At 47.5% G+C, this 15,687-nt stretch overlaps 1 protein-coding gene across 3 annotated transcripts in view; it reads left to right on the top strand.

The window, feature by feature from the left end:
• Positions 1-14,207, top strand: part of Vangl1 (VANGL planar cell polarity protein 1) — a 51,103-nt gene extending 36,896 nt beyond the window's left edge. For 2 of the 3 annotated variants that reach the window (XM_029475559.2, XM_029475561.1), the window contains exons 5-9: positions 3,140-3,273; positions 4,329-4,367; positions 4,653-4,785; positions 6,572-6,806; positions 11,596-14,207. In XM_029475559.2, the coding sequence (XP_029331419.1) occupies positions 3,140-3,273; positions 4,329-4,367; positions 4,653-4,785; positions 6,572-6,806; positions 11,596-11,856 (802 nt within the window). In that variant the 3' untranslated portion in view covers positions 11,857-14,207. The remainder of the gene's footprint in view (positions 1-3,139; positions 3,274-4,328; positions 4,368-4,652; positions 4,786-6,571; positions 6,807-11,595) is intronic. The other variant, XM_021158187.3, reaches the window with a different exon arrangement.
• Positions 14,208-15,687: the final 1,480 nt, after the last annotated feature.

Consider the following 15,687-nt stretch of genomic DNA (forward strand, 5'->3'; position numbering starts at 1 on the left):
TGTAGGAGACATTACTGGTCTGTGTTATGCTGGGTGCTCTGAGTGTAGGGACAGACTTTAGGGTCTAGGGAGTGTGAAAGGCTTACTGATAGAGGCCTGTGTGGTACCACAGTTGGAGGATACAGAGGATCGAAGGCAAGGAAGGTGTCTGAGCACGGACACTGGCTGGAGGAGTGGATGCACTGTAAGTCCTGGGCTTGTGGGTCTATGACTTAGCTAGCACCTAAACCACTGAAATGACTTTGCTAGCTAAGAGCAAGGGAGAATGTGGAAAATGACATCAACCAGGGAGTTCTGAGTGCTTAGATTGTTCCTGTAACCTGGAGCAGAACATGGGCACTGGGGACGTCTGCCTGCTGTTTGCACCCATGACTTCTGGCTGTTACGTACAAAGCACAGCTCAGCTATGAACACAAGGAATCACCATCCTGTATCTTGGCAAGACTTCAGGCATGCAGTACATGGTTTGCTCTGTAAAAAGGATGAAGCACTGTGATGTTGGATTTTAGCTCAAACGACTGCAACCTTTTCAAATTGGGCACATTGGTTGTGTATTGTCTTAGTTTTGTGGAAAGTCTCCTTCCCTCGTATTGTTAGATGTGTTGAGTGCCAGACAAATGGTTCTCTGTAGGCGAGAGTGTGCACAGCTCTTGGAGGCATTTATAAACTTGGCGCGAGTACTTCAGCTCCTGCATTAGCTTGTCAGCCTGGGCATCCGGCCAGGACTGTGCCTGGCTCTGAGTCATGCTGGAGCTCTGTGCGATGATGGGGTTGGAGAAGGCGCAGGATGCCTGCTCTTCTCTTCTGTGCTTCTTGGGAGATGGACTTCTCTGGCCTTGGCAAGACTGAGGTCCTGCATGAAGCCCCGGGGCGCTGTCCCTGGGCACCAGCTCTATCTGTGGGAAGTTCTTAGGGGATGCATAGAGTTTTGCTCCAACATTGGCAGCTGTGGGCCTTGCCCCAACCGTGTCTTAGGCCATGCTAGAAGGTGGCAGGGTTGGAGCTCTGAAGAGGGAGACAAGGACAGAAGGCACTTCTAGAGATGGCACATGTGGGATGAAGGCACTGGACTGAGCCGATAGAATTCTCTGGGCTCCTCCTTGTGACCTGGATGAAAAACAAAACCCAGCAGTCACCACAAGGTTTGCTTTGGAGGTGGGCCTGAGGATAACTTCTGAAACTACTTTTAAACTCTGGACTTTTTTAAAGGAGGATTTATTTACTTGCTTATTTATAATGTGTATGTACCTGCAGAGTTTGTGTGCACCACACGAATGCAGACCACAGAGGCCAGAAAAGTATATTGCATCCCTTGTTATATGTGGTTATAAGCCATATAGGTGCTGGGAACTGAACCTGAGCTTCTACAAGAGCAGCCAATGCTTAATGGCTAAGCCATCTCTCAATTTCTCCCCACCAGTTCTTAACTTTTGGTGACGGACATTTTTTTTTTTTAATGTTCTAATCCGAGCACCTAGAGAAATTCTTCTGCTGGTATAAAAGCATGGGATGAACTAGTTTGAACCAGTGTGTCTGTGTATAACCAAGCTTGTTTTCACCCTTAGGGTTTTCAAACATTAGTGTGTGGGCAGAGGCAGAAGACCAGCAATGTGCAAGGATGCATGTGTGTGATAGGGATGGGTACACTTTTGGATGCATTGGAAGTGAAGGAACACTCGTTCCTCTTTGGGGAAGGTCATAGCAGAGGAGGAGGAGGAGATTGAAAACACAATGAGCAGAACTCAGAACAACAGTAAGATCAAAATGAAGCCCTTCACCTCAAGGACCGCCTTAGTCTTGCACTCCACGCTGACCTAATGACTGCTCGGTTCCTACATAGTGCAGAGGTGAATATTGGAGACTCTGCCATTGGAGACTCATCCTCAGCTCTGTGTTCAATTCTTAAAGCGGAGTGCAAAGGGAGTCTTGGGGAGTGGGGGTAGGGGGTAGTATGGGGCTTCAGCGGTCTGGCTAAGGGTTGCTCAGTCAGTAGTGGGTAGAGAGCCCTGGAATGCCATATAGCCCTCCGGGAATCCAAGGCAGTCCGTGTCCTGGCGTTCAGGCCACTGTAAATAATCCTTATAAGCCCATTATCTTAGCAGAGCACTGGGAAAGAGACACAGAAGGGCAAGATAAAACAGAGCTGTGGTATTTAGTGCAGCGTGGTTGGCGAACGGCTTCGGGAGCTGCAGATGTCAGGACACACAGCGCAGGGTGAAGGGCCAGCATCTAGGTTGTCAGTCCGCCCCAGAATTCTAGCCAGACTCTTAACGTGTGCCATGCCATTGTGCGTCTTGTGGGTTTCTGTGCCTTTGTTTTCTTCCCTGGAGTGATCGTGAAGGTCAAATGCGAGGAGATGAGTGAAAGCCCCTCCCTGTTGCAGCTGGTGGATCTCTGAAACTGCAGGGATCCTGCAGTGTTCTGTTCAGCTCCCAGCATGCTCCTGGGATATGTGTGTTATCACCTGAGCTCCAAAATGGTAGCTTGGAGCTATCATCTGCTGAGTGTCCGGGACACTTGAAGGGCAGGAGCTTCTGAGGATCTTAAGACCCAGAATATCTTAGTGCGTAACTGAAGCCTCATTTGAAGGACTCTGCCCCATAGGGAAGACATTGCTGTAACATGGGAGACCAGTTCCTTAGACCTGGGGCAAATCTCTGCCCCCCCCTCTCTCTCTGTCTCTCTGTCTCTCTCTCTCTCTCTCTCTCTCTCTCTGTGTATGTGTGTGTAATCAATTACTGAATGAGGGTCTCAGAGCATCATCAAAGTTCCTACCTTTTTATTGGTGTGTGGTGGGGGGGTGAGCTTCTCAATTTCCTTCCTTCTTCTTCTTTTTTTTTTTTTTTTTGTAAATTAAGGATAAACAGGAAAAGCTTTATGTACCCCAAACCTAAATCTCAGTTACAGCTTGTAACTTTCTCCTCTTTCAGCTTCTGGTTGAATGGGATATGGGGAATGCCAGAGCCTGGGAGAGGAGAGGAAGCCACCACAGTGGAAGCCGTGGGGAGTGCAGGAGCCAGCAGACTTTCCTGGGAGGGCTACCTTGACTTAGAATTGACCTGACTCAGAAAGACTTCTCATTTCAGCCCCACTGTATTCGGGTGAAAACCCTGCATTCACTTTTGCCCTCATTTTTCAGCATCCAGCGAGCAGCCTTGGCGGTTCTGGAAAATTACTACAAGGACTTCACCATCTATAACCCGAACCTCCTAACAGCAGCCAAATTCCGAGCAGCCAAGCACATGGCTGGCCTGAAAGTCTACAATGTAGATGGTATGTGCTTGAAACCGTTTGTGGGGCATGGGGGCCACAGTTAGGCGGCTCTGTGGCTTAAACCTCATAGTACGTTTGCTTCAACCCTGTACTCTGTGCTTGCCTTAGGTCTTTTCTCACTTTAGAACAATTTCTATTTTTAGTTTAAATGTAGACAAACATGTTTTGGGGAGGGGGATGTCAGTTTACAGTCTATATGTATATATATAGCAAGTTCATCCACTTGGAGATTTTGGTATTGGAAACTGTAGCTGTGTTTCCTGCCTCCTGCTGGGAACAGTTTAGATTGAAAGTCCTAGGAAAGGAATGCTTTTCAAAGTCTGAAGTCTGAGCTGTTCACCCAAAGACTGCGATGCTCTCGATGCTCTCAGAGGGCATTCGGCCTAGAATACTCCACCCTGGCCTAGAAATGTATTCAGCCTAGAGAGTCAGCTATCTGGGAACTCCTCTCTAGTCTCTCAGTCCTGGCCAGGAGCAGGAGTGGAATGGCAACCAGAAGCTGGAGGCAGACTCACCAAGTCAAAGGCCAGTTTTATTCAGGGTGTCAGGTGCTCAAGTGTGAGAAACAGGACTCCCTCTCACGTCTTGCTGGGCACCTGGGCTAAGACAAGAGCTTTGCACACTCCCGGAGAGATTCATGTTGTCAATAAGACAGCTGGATTACATAGGTATCAGTTTTTGGTATTAGTGTCCAGTCTATTTTTTTTTTTTTTAAATTTGGCTATGGAAGGTGTATGACTGGTAAGCCTCACCCTTGATTGGGAAACTTAGCTCTCTGAGGCACCCAGAAGAAAGCATTAGGTCCTGGCTGTGTCTTTGTGATAAGCTAAATTGGGTCATGCACAGGGTGACACGGGACTTCTAGATCGCTTCATAGATGGGGTGGGGCATGTTGCGGTTGCTGGGTTTTGGTGTTGGGGGCGATAGCACTCGGCTTAGCTTGTGTTCCTGTGTGTGGTCACTGTCAGTGTCCCTTGACTTCTCTTTTCTCTGTCTGTCCTTGTTCTCCCATCCTGCCTACTCTCTCTCATTGTCCGCTGCATGCGATGTCCCAGCTGCCCTTATGGCCAAACTGAAACTTTGTGTAGCAGATGGTAAGTGACCTCTTCGGCACGCTCCGGCGGGTGTTGTTCTTGGCCGGCGTCAGGGGTGAGCAGTTGGCAACCCCTTCAGAGATCTTTTTCCATTTCCCCATCAGACTCTGGTTAGATCTCCTGGCTGCCATGAGCGTGGAGTACTACTGCGCAGGCCCAGCCAGGGGTGCTCCGTAGGGGCGTGGGTGGGAGCTTACTAGCAGACCACAGACCCTGGTGCTGCTTCTCGGTCCCATTTCCTGGCGTTTACCGTTAAAGCTATCTACCTTTCTCCTTCCATCAAAGGGCCCAGTAATAACGCCACTGGTCAGTCCCGAGCCATGATTGCTGCAGCAGCTCGGCGCAGAGACTCCAGCCACAACGAGTTGTATTATGAAGAGGCCGAACACGAACGCAGGGTGAAGAAGCGGAGAGCAAGGTCTGTGACCCTTGCGCGCCTGGGCCCTCCTCCCGCTGAACATTTTATTCTTACTTTTTAAAAAAATTTTTTTTTAACTTCCAGAATTAATTTTCTGTTTGTACACATGCCCTGGATGACTGTTTACAGACCACATTACTCTCACGTTTCTCAGACTTTGTGTGTAGTCACCACCAGACATACCTCTAAACACCCATCACAGGTCCCGGGCCCACTCACAAGGCTTACCACGTGGTCTGTGGGCCTAAGCCTGCGCCTGGGAATCTGCATTTAGAGCAGATTTCCACGGGGCTTCTGTGGCTGCCCTTGGAGGGGGCAAGACCCACCCACACCATTTCCCATGTGAACGGAAGGTGACAAAGGTGGCTTCCCTTAAGCCTGTCACCTCATTCTTCCCTTTCCTGAGTTGCTGGGGGGTTGGGGGAGGTGTAAGTGGAACAAGGGGACTAAAGCTCTGCTTGCTTTTCTTTTCTTTTCTCTTCTTTTTTTCTTTTTTTGTAGCCTAACCAGGCCTTAAACCCTCTGTATAGCTAAGGATGATGCTGAACTTCCTTTTAAAAACCTTTTAAAACATCTATTTGTGTGTGTGTGTGTGTGTGTGTGTACATGTGTATGTGTGCATGTACATGTATGTGTGCGTGTACATATGCCACAGTGAACCTATGGAGAGCATGACTTTTGGGGATTGGTTCTTTGTCTTCTCTCACACGAGTTCTGGGGTGGGGGTGGGGGTCAAATTCAGGTTGTGAGACTTGGCTGCAAAGCACCTTTGCCCTGAGCCGTCTTGTCAGCCTGACTTCTTGTGTGGCCTCCACCTGCTGAGTGCTGGATCAGGAGCTTGTGCCACCACATGAGGTGCTGGGGATTTGTCCCAGGTCTCTGTGGTACTGGACAAGCCCTCTGCCAACTAAAGCTACCCAAGCTCTGGCTCTTTAGCATCTGTGTCTGCACGCTCGCTTTCTCTTTCCGGATGGAGTGTGAGCAGAAGTCTTTATTTCACTTTTTAAAAAGTTGGTTATTTTATTTATTTACATTTCAAATGCTACCCCCTTTCCTGATTCCCTCCACACAGAAGCCCCCTATCCCCTCCCCCTCCTCCTACTTCTATGAGGGTGTGCCCCCACCCACCCACCCACTCCCACCTCCCTGCCCTAGCATTCCTCTACACTGGGGCATTGAGCCTTCATAGGACCAAGGGCCTCTCCTCCCATTGATGCATAACAAGGCCATCCTCTGCTACATACACAACTTGAGCCATGGGTCCCTCCATGTGTACTCCTTGGTTGGTGGTTTAGCCCCTGGGAGCTCTGGAGGGGGAGGGGGAGGGGGATCTGGCTGGTTGATATTATTGTTCTTGCTATGTGGTTGTAAACCCCTTCAGCTCCTTCAGTCCTTTAACTCCTCCGTTGGGGACCCTGTGATCATCAGTTCAATGCTTGGCTGCAAGCATCTGCTTCTGTATATGTCAGGCTCGGGCAGAGCCTCTCAGGAGACACCTTTTATTGGAGAAATCAAAGCACAGGTTAAAGTGAGCTTTCTGAGCTCATTATTGGCAGAATTGGGAGGCCCAGAGACACCACCCACCCACTCCCATCTCATGTCTGCTGTTGCTTCTCTTCTCCCAGGCTCTTTCCATCTCCTGGAGGGATACAGTATGACAGAGCCTTGGGGAAGTTGGTGGTAGGCCAGGGTGCTTCAGTGAACAAAGGCCCTCTGCATCTTATGGGACTGTCCCCAGACCCTGCAGTGGGCGCTGCCTTGCTGACTGTCTCGAATCTCCTTCCAGACTGGTGGTGGCTGTGGAGGAGGCCTTCATCCATATCCAGCGTCTCCAGGCTGAGGAACAGCAGAAGTCTCCAGGAGAGGTGATGGACCCCAGAGAGGCAGCCCAGGCCATCTTCCCCTCCATGGCCAGGGCGCTGCAGAAGTACCTGCGCACCACACGGCAGCAACACTACCACAGCATGGAGAGTATCCTGCAGCACCTGGCCTTCTGCATCACCAACAGCATGACCCCCAAGGTGAGCTGCCAGGTCGGGGCTCGGGCAGAAAGGTCCCTGGGTTTGGCTGGTCACATGACATCCCGTGTCTCCACCATTGCTCACCACGTTATTTAAGACTTACTTTTGATTTTGATATCTATGTACTTGTGTGTTTCTGTATGAGCATCTTTCATGTTTGGATGTCCCTTGCAAAGGCTAGAAGATGACATTCTCCTGGAACTAGAGTTACAAGTGGCTGTAAGTCTCCTAATATGGCCAGTAGGAACTGAACTTGGGTCTTCTGGGAGAGCAATAAAGGCTCTTTAACTAATGAGCTGTCTCTCCAGCCCATCATCTTATTTTTTAACACAGGGTCTCTCACTGAACATAGAACTCAGTGATTCTGCTAGACTGGCTGGCCAGTGAGGCCCTAGGATCCTCCCTCTCTTCCTTTCCAGCACTGTACGTGGGGGTCCTAAGAATCTGAACACAGATCCCCACACTTGGACAGCAAGCACTGTAGCCCTGAGCCGGCTCCCTAGCCCGGAACAATTGTTTTTTAAATACACGTTTTGAAGGCCTCTAGATTCTAGAATGCTGCAGACTATCCCCCTTTTGGGGTCTCCTATCTGCATGGAATGGGGTCTCTGGTTGCAGGTGGACAAGGAGTTGGCGAATGACAAACAGAAGCGACACACGAGATTGTGTAGAATCTGAATGTAATTTGTCAACTCGAGCATCAAACTTTTTATACAGAAGAAAATAGGGAAGTTGGGTGACACACCGGCTAGGTACAAAGAGGTTACTGGATTCTTACACAAAACAGGGGAATGCAAACATGGAAGGACTGGCAGGAACCAACTGGGGTAAAACTCAATGTTAACAACTGGGATCAAAAACAGCTCCACCTAAGGTCCACTTAATCTTAGAAGCCAGGGTCAAGGGCTTCCGCACTCTTGCCTTAGTTCCTATTCTAGTCTATTGTATAGTCCACTTTCCCCCTAGGCCATTGTAAATACTTGTGTGTGGGTGTAACTCAGCTATCTATAGTTCTAAGTATCTACTCTGGTTCCTTCTTAGATCACAAACTTCCTTCTTCCTAGATAATGGTAAATTCCTGTGTAGGGCTGTGACTTAGCTATCCATGCCCAAGGTCAGATCAAGGACTGCCTAGAATCTAACTTAGCTATATGTTAAAAAATCAATCCTTAGGAGCACTTGTAATAAAGTAATATTAAGGGAAAGCACACAGATCCGTTTACCAACTAAAGCAAGGACATTGGAGCATTCTTTATACAGGATGCCACGGTTCCAGGAGACTAAGTTTCCATGAACTTTTTGCCTCGGGACAGCGCCCAGGTTTTTGGGGCCTGTCGCTCTTGTCACTACTGGAGTGGGTGTAGCACTATAACAGAGGAAAAATTTCCACCTGGAACCAGTACAGTGTAGTGGTGAGGGTAGTCAGGAAAGTGTGTACACGCTCAGTATGACAGGAAAGTGTATGTACACACCCAGTGTGACAGTGAAGCATGTGTACATGATCAGTATGACAGGAAAGTATGTACATGCTGAGCACATGCTAAACTGACCCATTTTAACCTGGGCCCTCCACCAACTGTCTTGCTGTACAACCTTGGACAATTATCTTCTGGTACTGTGCCTCAGTTTCCTAACCAGTGAATTGAGGATGTTCTTCATACCTCATGTTAATTCATGTGATAATGTCATACCTATCATTTGATAAAAGTCTGACTAAACAGCTGTCGGTTTTTGGCAGAAACGATGCCACCATTTTGGATGTTGTAGACTTTGTTTTTGGCTCATGGCGTTAGTACACTGTAAGGGATAGATGTTGCAGTCATCAGCAGTGTAATTTAATAGAGGACTGGGGCAAAAAGAGAAATGGGTGGGCACAGTGGGTATCGTGGTGGGTTTGGATTCTCGCCCATCCACTCAGTTGGTTTGTAGCTGTGCACAAGTTTTTCTATAATGATTCCTCCCGTATAAAGCAGGGATAGCTGCCTGACAGAGTTGTTGTGTGAGGGATGCTGATAAGAGAGGCTATAAGCATGTAAGTCTCATGGAAGCGTGGATGACCTTGGCATTCGTGCACAAGTGACATCCGATCACCTTTCATCATAAGGATATCTTATTCTTACACTTCTCCCAAGTACTACCAGCTTGGGAAAGCCGTGCAGAAATAGCCATGATAAATTGTAAGGCTTTTCATTTCTTTGATTCAGTCTCTCACCCAAGAAAATATCCAGCACAGCCATGTCCATAGTCAGCTCGGGACCCATCTGTGGAGTCGGCTAGCCATGGATGGAAACACGTATCTCTGCACTGAGCGTGTACACATGCACTCCTGTCATACTAAGTGCATGTTCATGCTTCCCTGCCACCCTGAGCATGTACACATGTTCCTGTCACTGACCACTAAACAACACAGTGTAGCAGCTACTTAGCATCACGGTGGAGTAGGTGCTGCAAGCCATGTAGAGATTAAGCATTCTAAAGTACACAGGTATCTGCAGGGTACATGCAAACGCAAACAGTGAGCCCGTTTATATGAGAGACTTGAACATCAGATTATGGTATATAGTATCTGTATGTACAACTCTACATTAAAGGTACGTTGCCCACCCCCAGAATATTATTCTGTGTAACTTCAAACTGGAAATTGTTTACAAAAGCAAGAGTGTCTAACATGCTGGGGTATATCATCTGTGGCAATGTGGGTGAACACTTGAATATTTTGTTACAAAAGTCCACATACAACATTTCTATTTGCAAATAGAAAACTATTGTCCCCTTGTGCAGAGGAATAGCTTCTGGCAAGGAGAAGGGACCGCTGGTTTCCTATCTCCAGAGTTCCTTAAAGTTGTCTGATATATTCCCATTTCGTTTTTTAAATGTATGCTTTCTTGGATTTTTATTTAAAAAAGAAAAAGAAAAGTCCAATGTAGAAAGTTAGGTTTTCAGCCAGCTGTGGTAGATTATCACTGTAATCACACTGCTTGGGAGGCCAAGGCAGAAGGACTATGGATTCAAGACCACCCTGGGCTATGTAGTGAATTCTGGTCCAGCCTGTGCTACCTAGCAGAAACTTTCTCAGAAAAAAAACAAAAACAAAAACAAACAAAAAAACCAACCAATTAAACAAGAACAAAACCAAAACCAAAACTAGAGCTGGTGAGATGGCTCTTTGGATAAAGGTGCTTGCTGCCAAGCCTGAGTTCAGGCCCCAGAACTACATGGTGGAAGGAGAGAACTGACTCCTGAAACTGTTCTCCAGCACACACGTGCCATGGCATGCATAGGTGTGCACACACACAAACTCAGAGAAAGACACAGAGAGAACACAAAGTAATTAGAACCCCCACACTATCAACAAAAACCCCACTCTGCCCCCATCCCCCACTCCTTGCAGTTCGGGCTGATGTGTGTTCTCTTAGCTGTGTCTGTGTTCTAGTTTTTAAGGCCGAGATGCTTTGATACTAGACACACCTGCGTTTTGGAAACCTGCTTTCTTCACTCAAAGTTTCTTGGATCATTCATTCCATATACACAGATCTGACTCACGTAGCTTTCACTGTGAATAGCTGCTCCTGATTCCACCAGATATGTAGATTTGCCTAACCACTTGTCTGTTGGTGCACATTTGAATTAAGTTTCACAGGTCGAAGCCAGGGGTTGGCTGTTTCTGTGACTCCGATTTCACTGAAGCACAGCAGCGCTTTCTTGTGTGCCTATCACCATGGCTACAGCTGCTTGCACTGCCCGGGAGAGTGGAGGAGTTATGAAAGAGGATTGCTTCAAAACCAAAAAGGTCCTCACCTTGGCCTAGGACCAGATGGATATATGCCAGTATTTTTCAATTTATATTGTCAGTTCATTCTTTCTCTCAACTAAACTGATGTATGTATTTAATTCTATGCCAGGTACATTAGAAAGTCATACTTTAAAAAGTGGAAGACAGGGTTGACGTAGTTCTTATCTTCTACAAGTTTGAAGCCTCATGGGGAGGAGACAGCAAGTCAGCATAGTTCAGGAAGTGAACTATGGCATGACGTCATCGCCAGTGATTTCAGGAGCTTTGGCAAAAGAACATGTTGATCCATCTGAGGGATAGTGTAAGGTGTGAAAGTCTAGGAGGGATTTCTGGGATAGCTCTCAGCAGGAGGGATGGCACATGAAGATGTAGTGGAATCAGAGAACTTCAGTCTGCTTGGTGTCGTGTCCCTGGAGCAAGCGCTCAGGAGAGGGGAAGTGGGTCTGGCCATCCCGAGCCCTAGCCACACATGCATCAGTTCTGCATGACAGACAACACCACAGTGTGTCTACCGGGAGCGCTTTGTGCACCTCGTGGCAGCTCAGTGAGCGAGGTTAAGAGAACCGGGCAAATGACTGAGCAAGGTCACACAGCCAGCAGGTGGTAGAGCCATGCAGTTCTGTCTGTGCGGTTGTCCTTGTCTGTCTGCCCAGGATTCACTGACTACGGCTCTGTTCCAGGCACTCAGCCTGCCCTCGGGGTTCTTGACTTTAGCAGGGAGGGAGGTGTCTTCAGGTGGCATGTTACATCAACAGTGGTAGCCAATCCACTTCCCTCAACTCACCCTCTGATTGTAAATTGCCAAAAGAAAATTCGGAAGCCCAAGGAGTCTTCCTTCTACAGAGAGGGTCTCGTGGGCCTTCAGCATGAGAGGCTAAACTCTAGTCTACGGTATGGGGTAGTTGGGTAACATTTTCTAAGGGAAAAAAAGATGGCGCCTGGCTATAACGCACAGCAACCCTTGTAACGTCACCAATGTTCTTCCTTGGCTTTCAGGCTTTCCTTGAACGATACCTCAGTGCGGGCCCCACCTTGCAGTATGACAAGGATCGATGGCTCTCAACACAGTGGAGACTTATTAGTGAGGAGGCTGTGACAAACGGGTTACGGGATGGAATTGTTTTCGTCCTTAAATGCTTGGACTTCAGCCTCGTGGTCAATGTGAAGAAAATCCCATTCATTGTACTTTCAGAAGAGTTCATAGACCCTAAATCTCACAAGTTCGTTCTTCGCTTACAGTCCGAGACATCAGTCTAAAATTTCTATACTTGTGGCTTTATGAAAAACAAAAGAATATATAAATAGATATATATATATGTCCAGGAGGAAGTTCTTTTATAAAGATTTTTTTAAAAATTCTTCAATGCTGACTCAAACTGGCAGAGGATAGACCAGTATCCTTCGACCATCTGCACTTTATTTGGAAGGAAGCAGGAGATGCCCTCCCCAACAAGTGACTGTTGGCATCTGACTTTAATAGATGGGACTTCTGAAGAAGCTGTTCCCTGGAGTTTCTGTGACAGCTGTAAACCAAAGTGTAGCTGCTGTGTATCCTCTGGAGCCTCGCCTTACAACTGGTCCCTGCCTGTGACCCAGTACCACACCCACCTGGACTTCTGGTCGACCCCCTCATAGATCCTAGGGGCCTCACTTTATTCTGCTTCAGGAAGCCAGACACTACACACCCACTTGCGTGTTTGTGCATGTAGTTATCCACATCACCACACCATCCTGGGGAGTGGTGGGCAGTACAGGAAATGTCCAACCGCCTGAGTTTTTAATCCTTTGTTGCCTTACATTGTGAAGAGAAAGAAACTGATAGAAAATGTGCACTGCTGGTTTGCAGCTGTTAAGTGATTGGCTTTCCATTTTCCCCTGAGAGAGAGCCTACCTGCCCTGTTTCTGGCCCTGCTCCTCTGTTGGCCCTTCCCTAGCCCTGGGGTTGCTTACCTGGGCTTCACTGTAATGCCCACTCTCCTTAGCATCTGGACCACAGCCGTACATGGTGGGCAGCCTGGCCAGGCTAGCTTGGCCCTCCAGAGATGTCAGGGACTTGGCTTTCCAAGTATACCCACAGCTCTTTGCACAGCCTCTCCCAGTCTTTCTCCCAAGAAGTAGGGTATGACCCTGGGGATCTATTCAGCTGCAGCACCTCCCTTAGGCTGCAGCAGGAGCCCATCCAACCAGTCCTCCTCAGCCCTGCTTCACACAAACCAGGAGAGACCAACACTGTGACTCCCAGTTGGCAGGTGCCCCATGTAGCCATCCAATTTCCCAGGGAGACAAGTATTCAACAAAGCTCATGTGCCAAGCTGCCCTGCCATGGGAAGCCAAACAGTGCCCACCACCCTGGCAACTACTGCTGTCCCATCCTGAGGTTTGTGACCACCACCACTGTGCAACTTATCGCAGGGAAAAGGGTCGCTGGGAAAGGGAGAGTTGGGTCAGCGGCGCAGTCCCGAAGGCTCCTTCTGTCAGCATGTTGTAGCTGGTTTCAGAGGACAATGCCCTTGATGTCCCATTTGTAGACATAGCTGCTTCCTGGCAGAGTCCTGTGCAGGGGAGTCCCCAAGGAGCCATTTCCTGACACCTTGTAGTGGGCTGTCCCAGTCTCTGCTTGCCTACATCCGAAGCAATGCTCCACCAAGTACTCTTTCCTTTCTTAGCTTCAGGGATCTCATTTCAGGAAAGGAGAAGGCCGCCATCATCTCCATGCCCATATAAGTGTACCCTTCTGTCTATTAAAAAAAAAAATCCAAATTGGCATGGAATATTTGTGATACACTTGTGCTTAGAAAAGCCAATGTTATTTTTTTGTTCAATAACTTTTAGCTCAGAAAGGTGTGCTAGAGAAGGAAGAGAAACCCGTAGGCAAGGCACAGCCAGGATGCCCCATGATAACAGTGTAACACACACGCGCGCGCGCACACACATAGTGTAACCAGGTGCTTTGGTCTTACTTTGAAACCTTTAGGTCCCTTCTACTGGAAGTTCCTCAGGATGTCTTTCTCAGGAAATATTTTAGGAGACGAGGTAAGGGGTGGGCAGTCTGTGAGAGACCAGCTGTGTGTGGAGGGTAATGTCACAGCAGAGCTGCTCTGCCACCAACACCATTCAGTTGTTAAGTGCCATAAATGTAAGTGATGTAGAGTAAAAGGTAACACTGCTCGTCAGCATCTTACAATACTGTGCTTCCTGCTCCGGCTTAAATCATGGGTCTTAAAGGGGCTAAATTGGAGCCCTGTGTTGGTATGTGCATTCCCAGAAGGGCAAAGAAAGGCTTAAATTAAGGAATTAATTTATTTTCCCTCCTGGCCCCTCTCCATCTCCTTTGCATAGAACTTCAGACTTCCTGAAATTATTGTTTTGGTTGTAAATTGAATATCGATTTTTTTCTCAAAATACTTAAGTTTGCATCGATTCCTGAAAGAAAAACAAAAATCACAAGCAGGATCCTTTAAAGTCTTTGTGCTTCCAGCGTTTTACCAGGCCGAGTTGACGTGACGTGAGAACAAACGGTGTAGAGGAGAGTTTGCAAAAGAAATGTGAAGTTGCAGAAAGCTGCATCACACAACTGAAGACAATAAAGTTTTATTTCATTTCTTGAACCCTCATAGCCTACTCTTTTTAAAGGATGTAAATTGCTCCCCAAGGCTAGTAGGATACATGATCCTATTAGAGGACACAGGATTCCATTACCTTAAACGTTTATAGATTTCCCCACCCCTATAACTTCCAACCTAAGTTATTAAAATTCTAACATTAACTGTGGAAGAACTCAATGAAGAGTGTAGGTCTGAGATTGCCATCTTCCCCGGGTGATTTTCATTATCTACAAACGTAGACAACTTTTGTTCAGAAGTGTGTGCTTTAAAAAAAAAAAAAAAAAAAAAAAGCAGTCTTTAATAGTCCTGGAATTGAATGCTCAGGAAGTGGGAATTAGAATGGATTTTAAGGTTATAAGGCTCACACATGCTTAAGTAATCCGTGGGGTCAAAATTGTCTTGGCTAAAGTTCACAAAGTAAATGCTTACCCAACATTTATCATCTCCCTTCTTTCCTCTAACTCTCCCTTTTGAGATCTGCAAGAAGACAGATTCTTTATAGCGCAGAGTATGAAGTCAGTGGCCTGGGTATGTTTGCCTTATCACAATTCACCGTTAGTGTGGGGTTTTCTTTTCTTTTCTTTCTTTTTTTTTTTTTTCAGTTTTTCGAGACGGGGTTTCTCTGTATAGCCCTGGCTGTCCTGGAACTCACTTTGTAGACCAGGCTGGCCTCGAACTCAGAAATCCGCCTGCCTCTGCCTCCCGAGTGCTGGGATTAAGAGTGTGGGGCTTTCTAATGAATGGGGAGACTGGCCATGCAGATAAGTCTTAGAAAGGCCTAGGGTGCTTGCACGGTCTTGCCATCTCTTGAGTCAGAGGTGGTGGTGAGCAGTTCTAATTTCTACATCATCTTCTGGAGTGCATGTATTAAATGTAATAGCTTGCTTCAGTCAGAGACACTATTGCTACGATGAAACACCATGGCCAAAGCAACTTGGGAGGAGAGGGTTTTATTTGACTTACGCTTCCACGTCATAGTTCATCCTCAAGAAAGTCAAGATGAGACCTCAAACAGAGCAGGAGCTGGAGGCAGGAACGTGGAGGAGTGCTGCTCACTGGCTTGCTTCTCAAGGCTTGCTCAGTCTAGTTCCTTATAGCTTCCAGGACCACAAGCCCAGGGATGGTCCCATCCACAGTGGGGTGGGACCTCCTCCACGGATTACTAATTAAGAAAGTGCCTTACAGGCTCATCTACAGACCGATCTTACAAAGGCATTTTCTTAGTTGGCGCTCCTCCTCTCTAACTCTAGGTTGTGTCACATTGACATAAAACTAGCCAGCACAGAGCTCTGTCTGTGAGCTCCTACCAACACACTGTACCCATGGAAATTGACTACCCACCCTCCCCACTGCCAATCATTGACCCAGTGAACCAACAAAGCAGAGACCTTGGTTTGCCCTCTTCAGCCCTGGCCCTGCTGTGCAAGACTCCATACAGGTGGATGCAAACCAGGGAAGAAGAGGATGTGTTCCCACCTGAACT

This window comes from Mus caroli, unplaced genomic scaffold, assembly GCF_978045245.1.
Source record: "Mus caroli unplaced genomic scaffold, Mus_caroli_1 scaffold_3, whole genome shotgun sequence".
NCBI classification, from domain to species: Eukaryota; Metazoa; Chordata; class Mammalia; order Rodentia; family Muridae; genus Mus; species Mus caroli.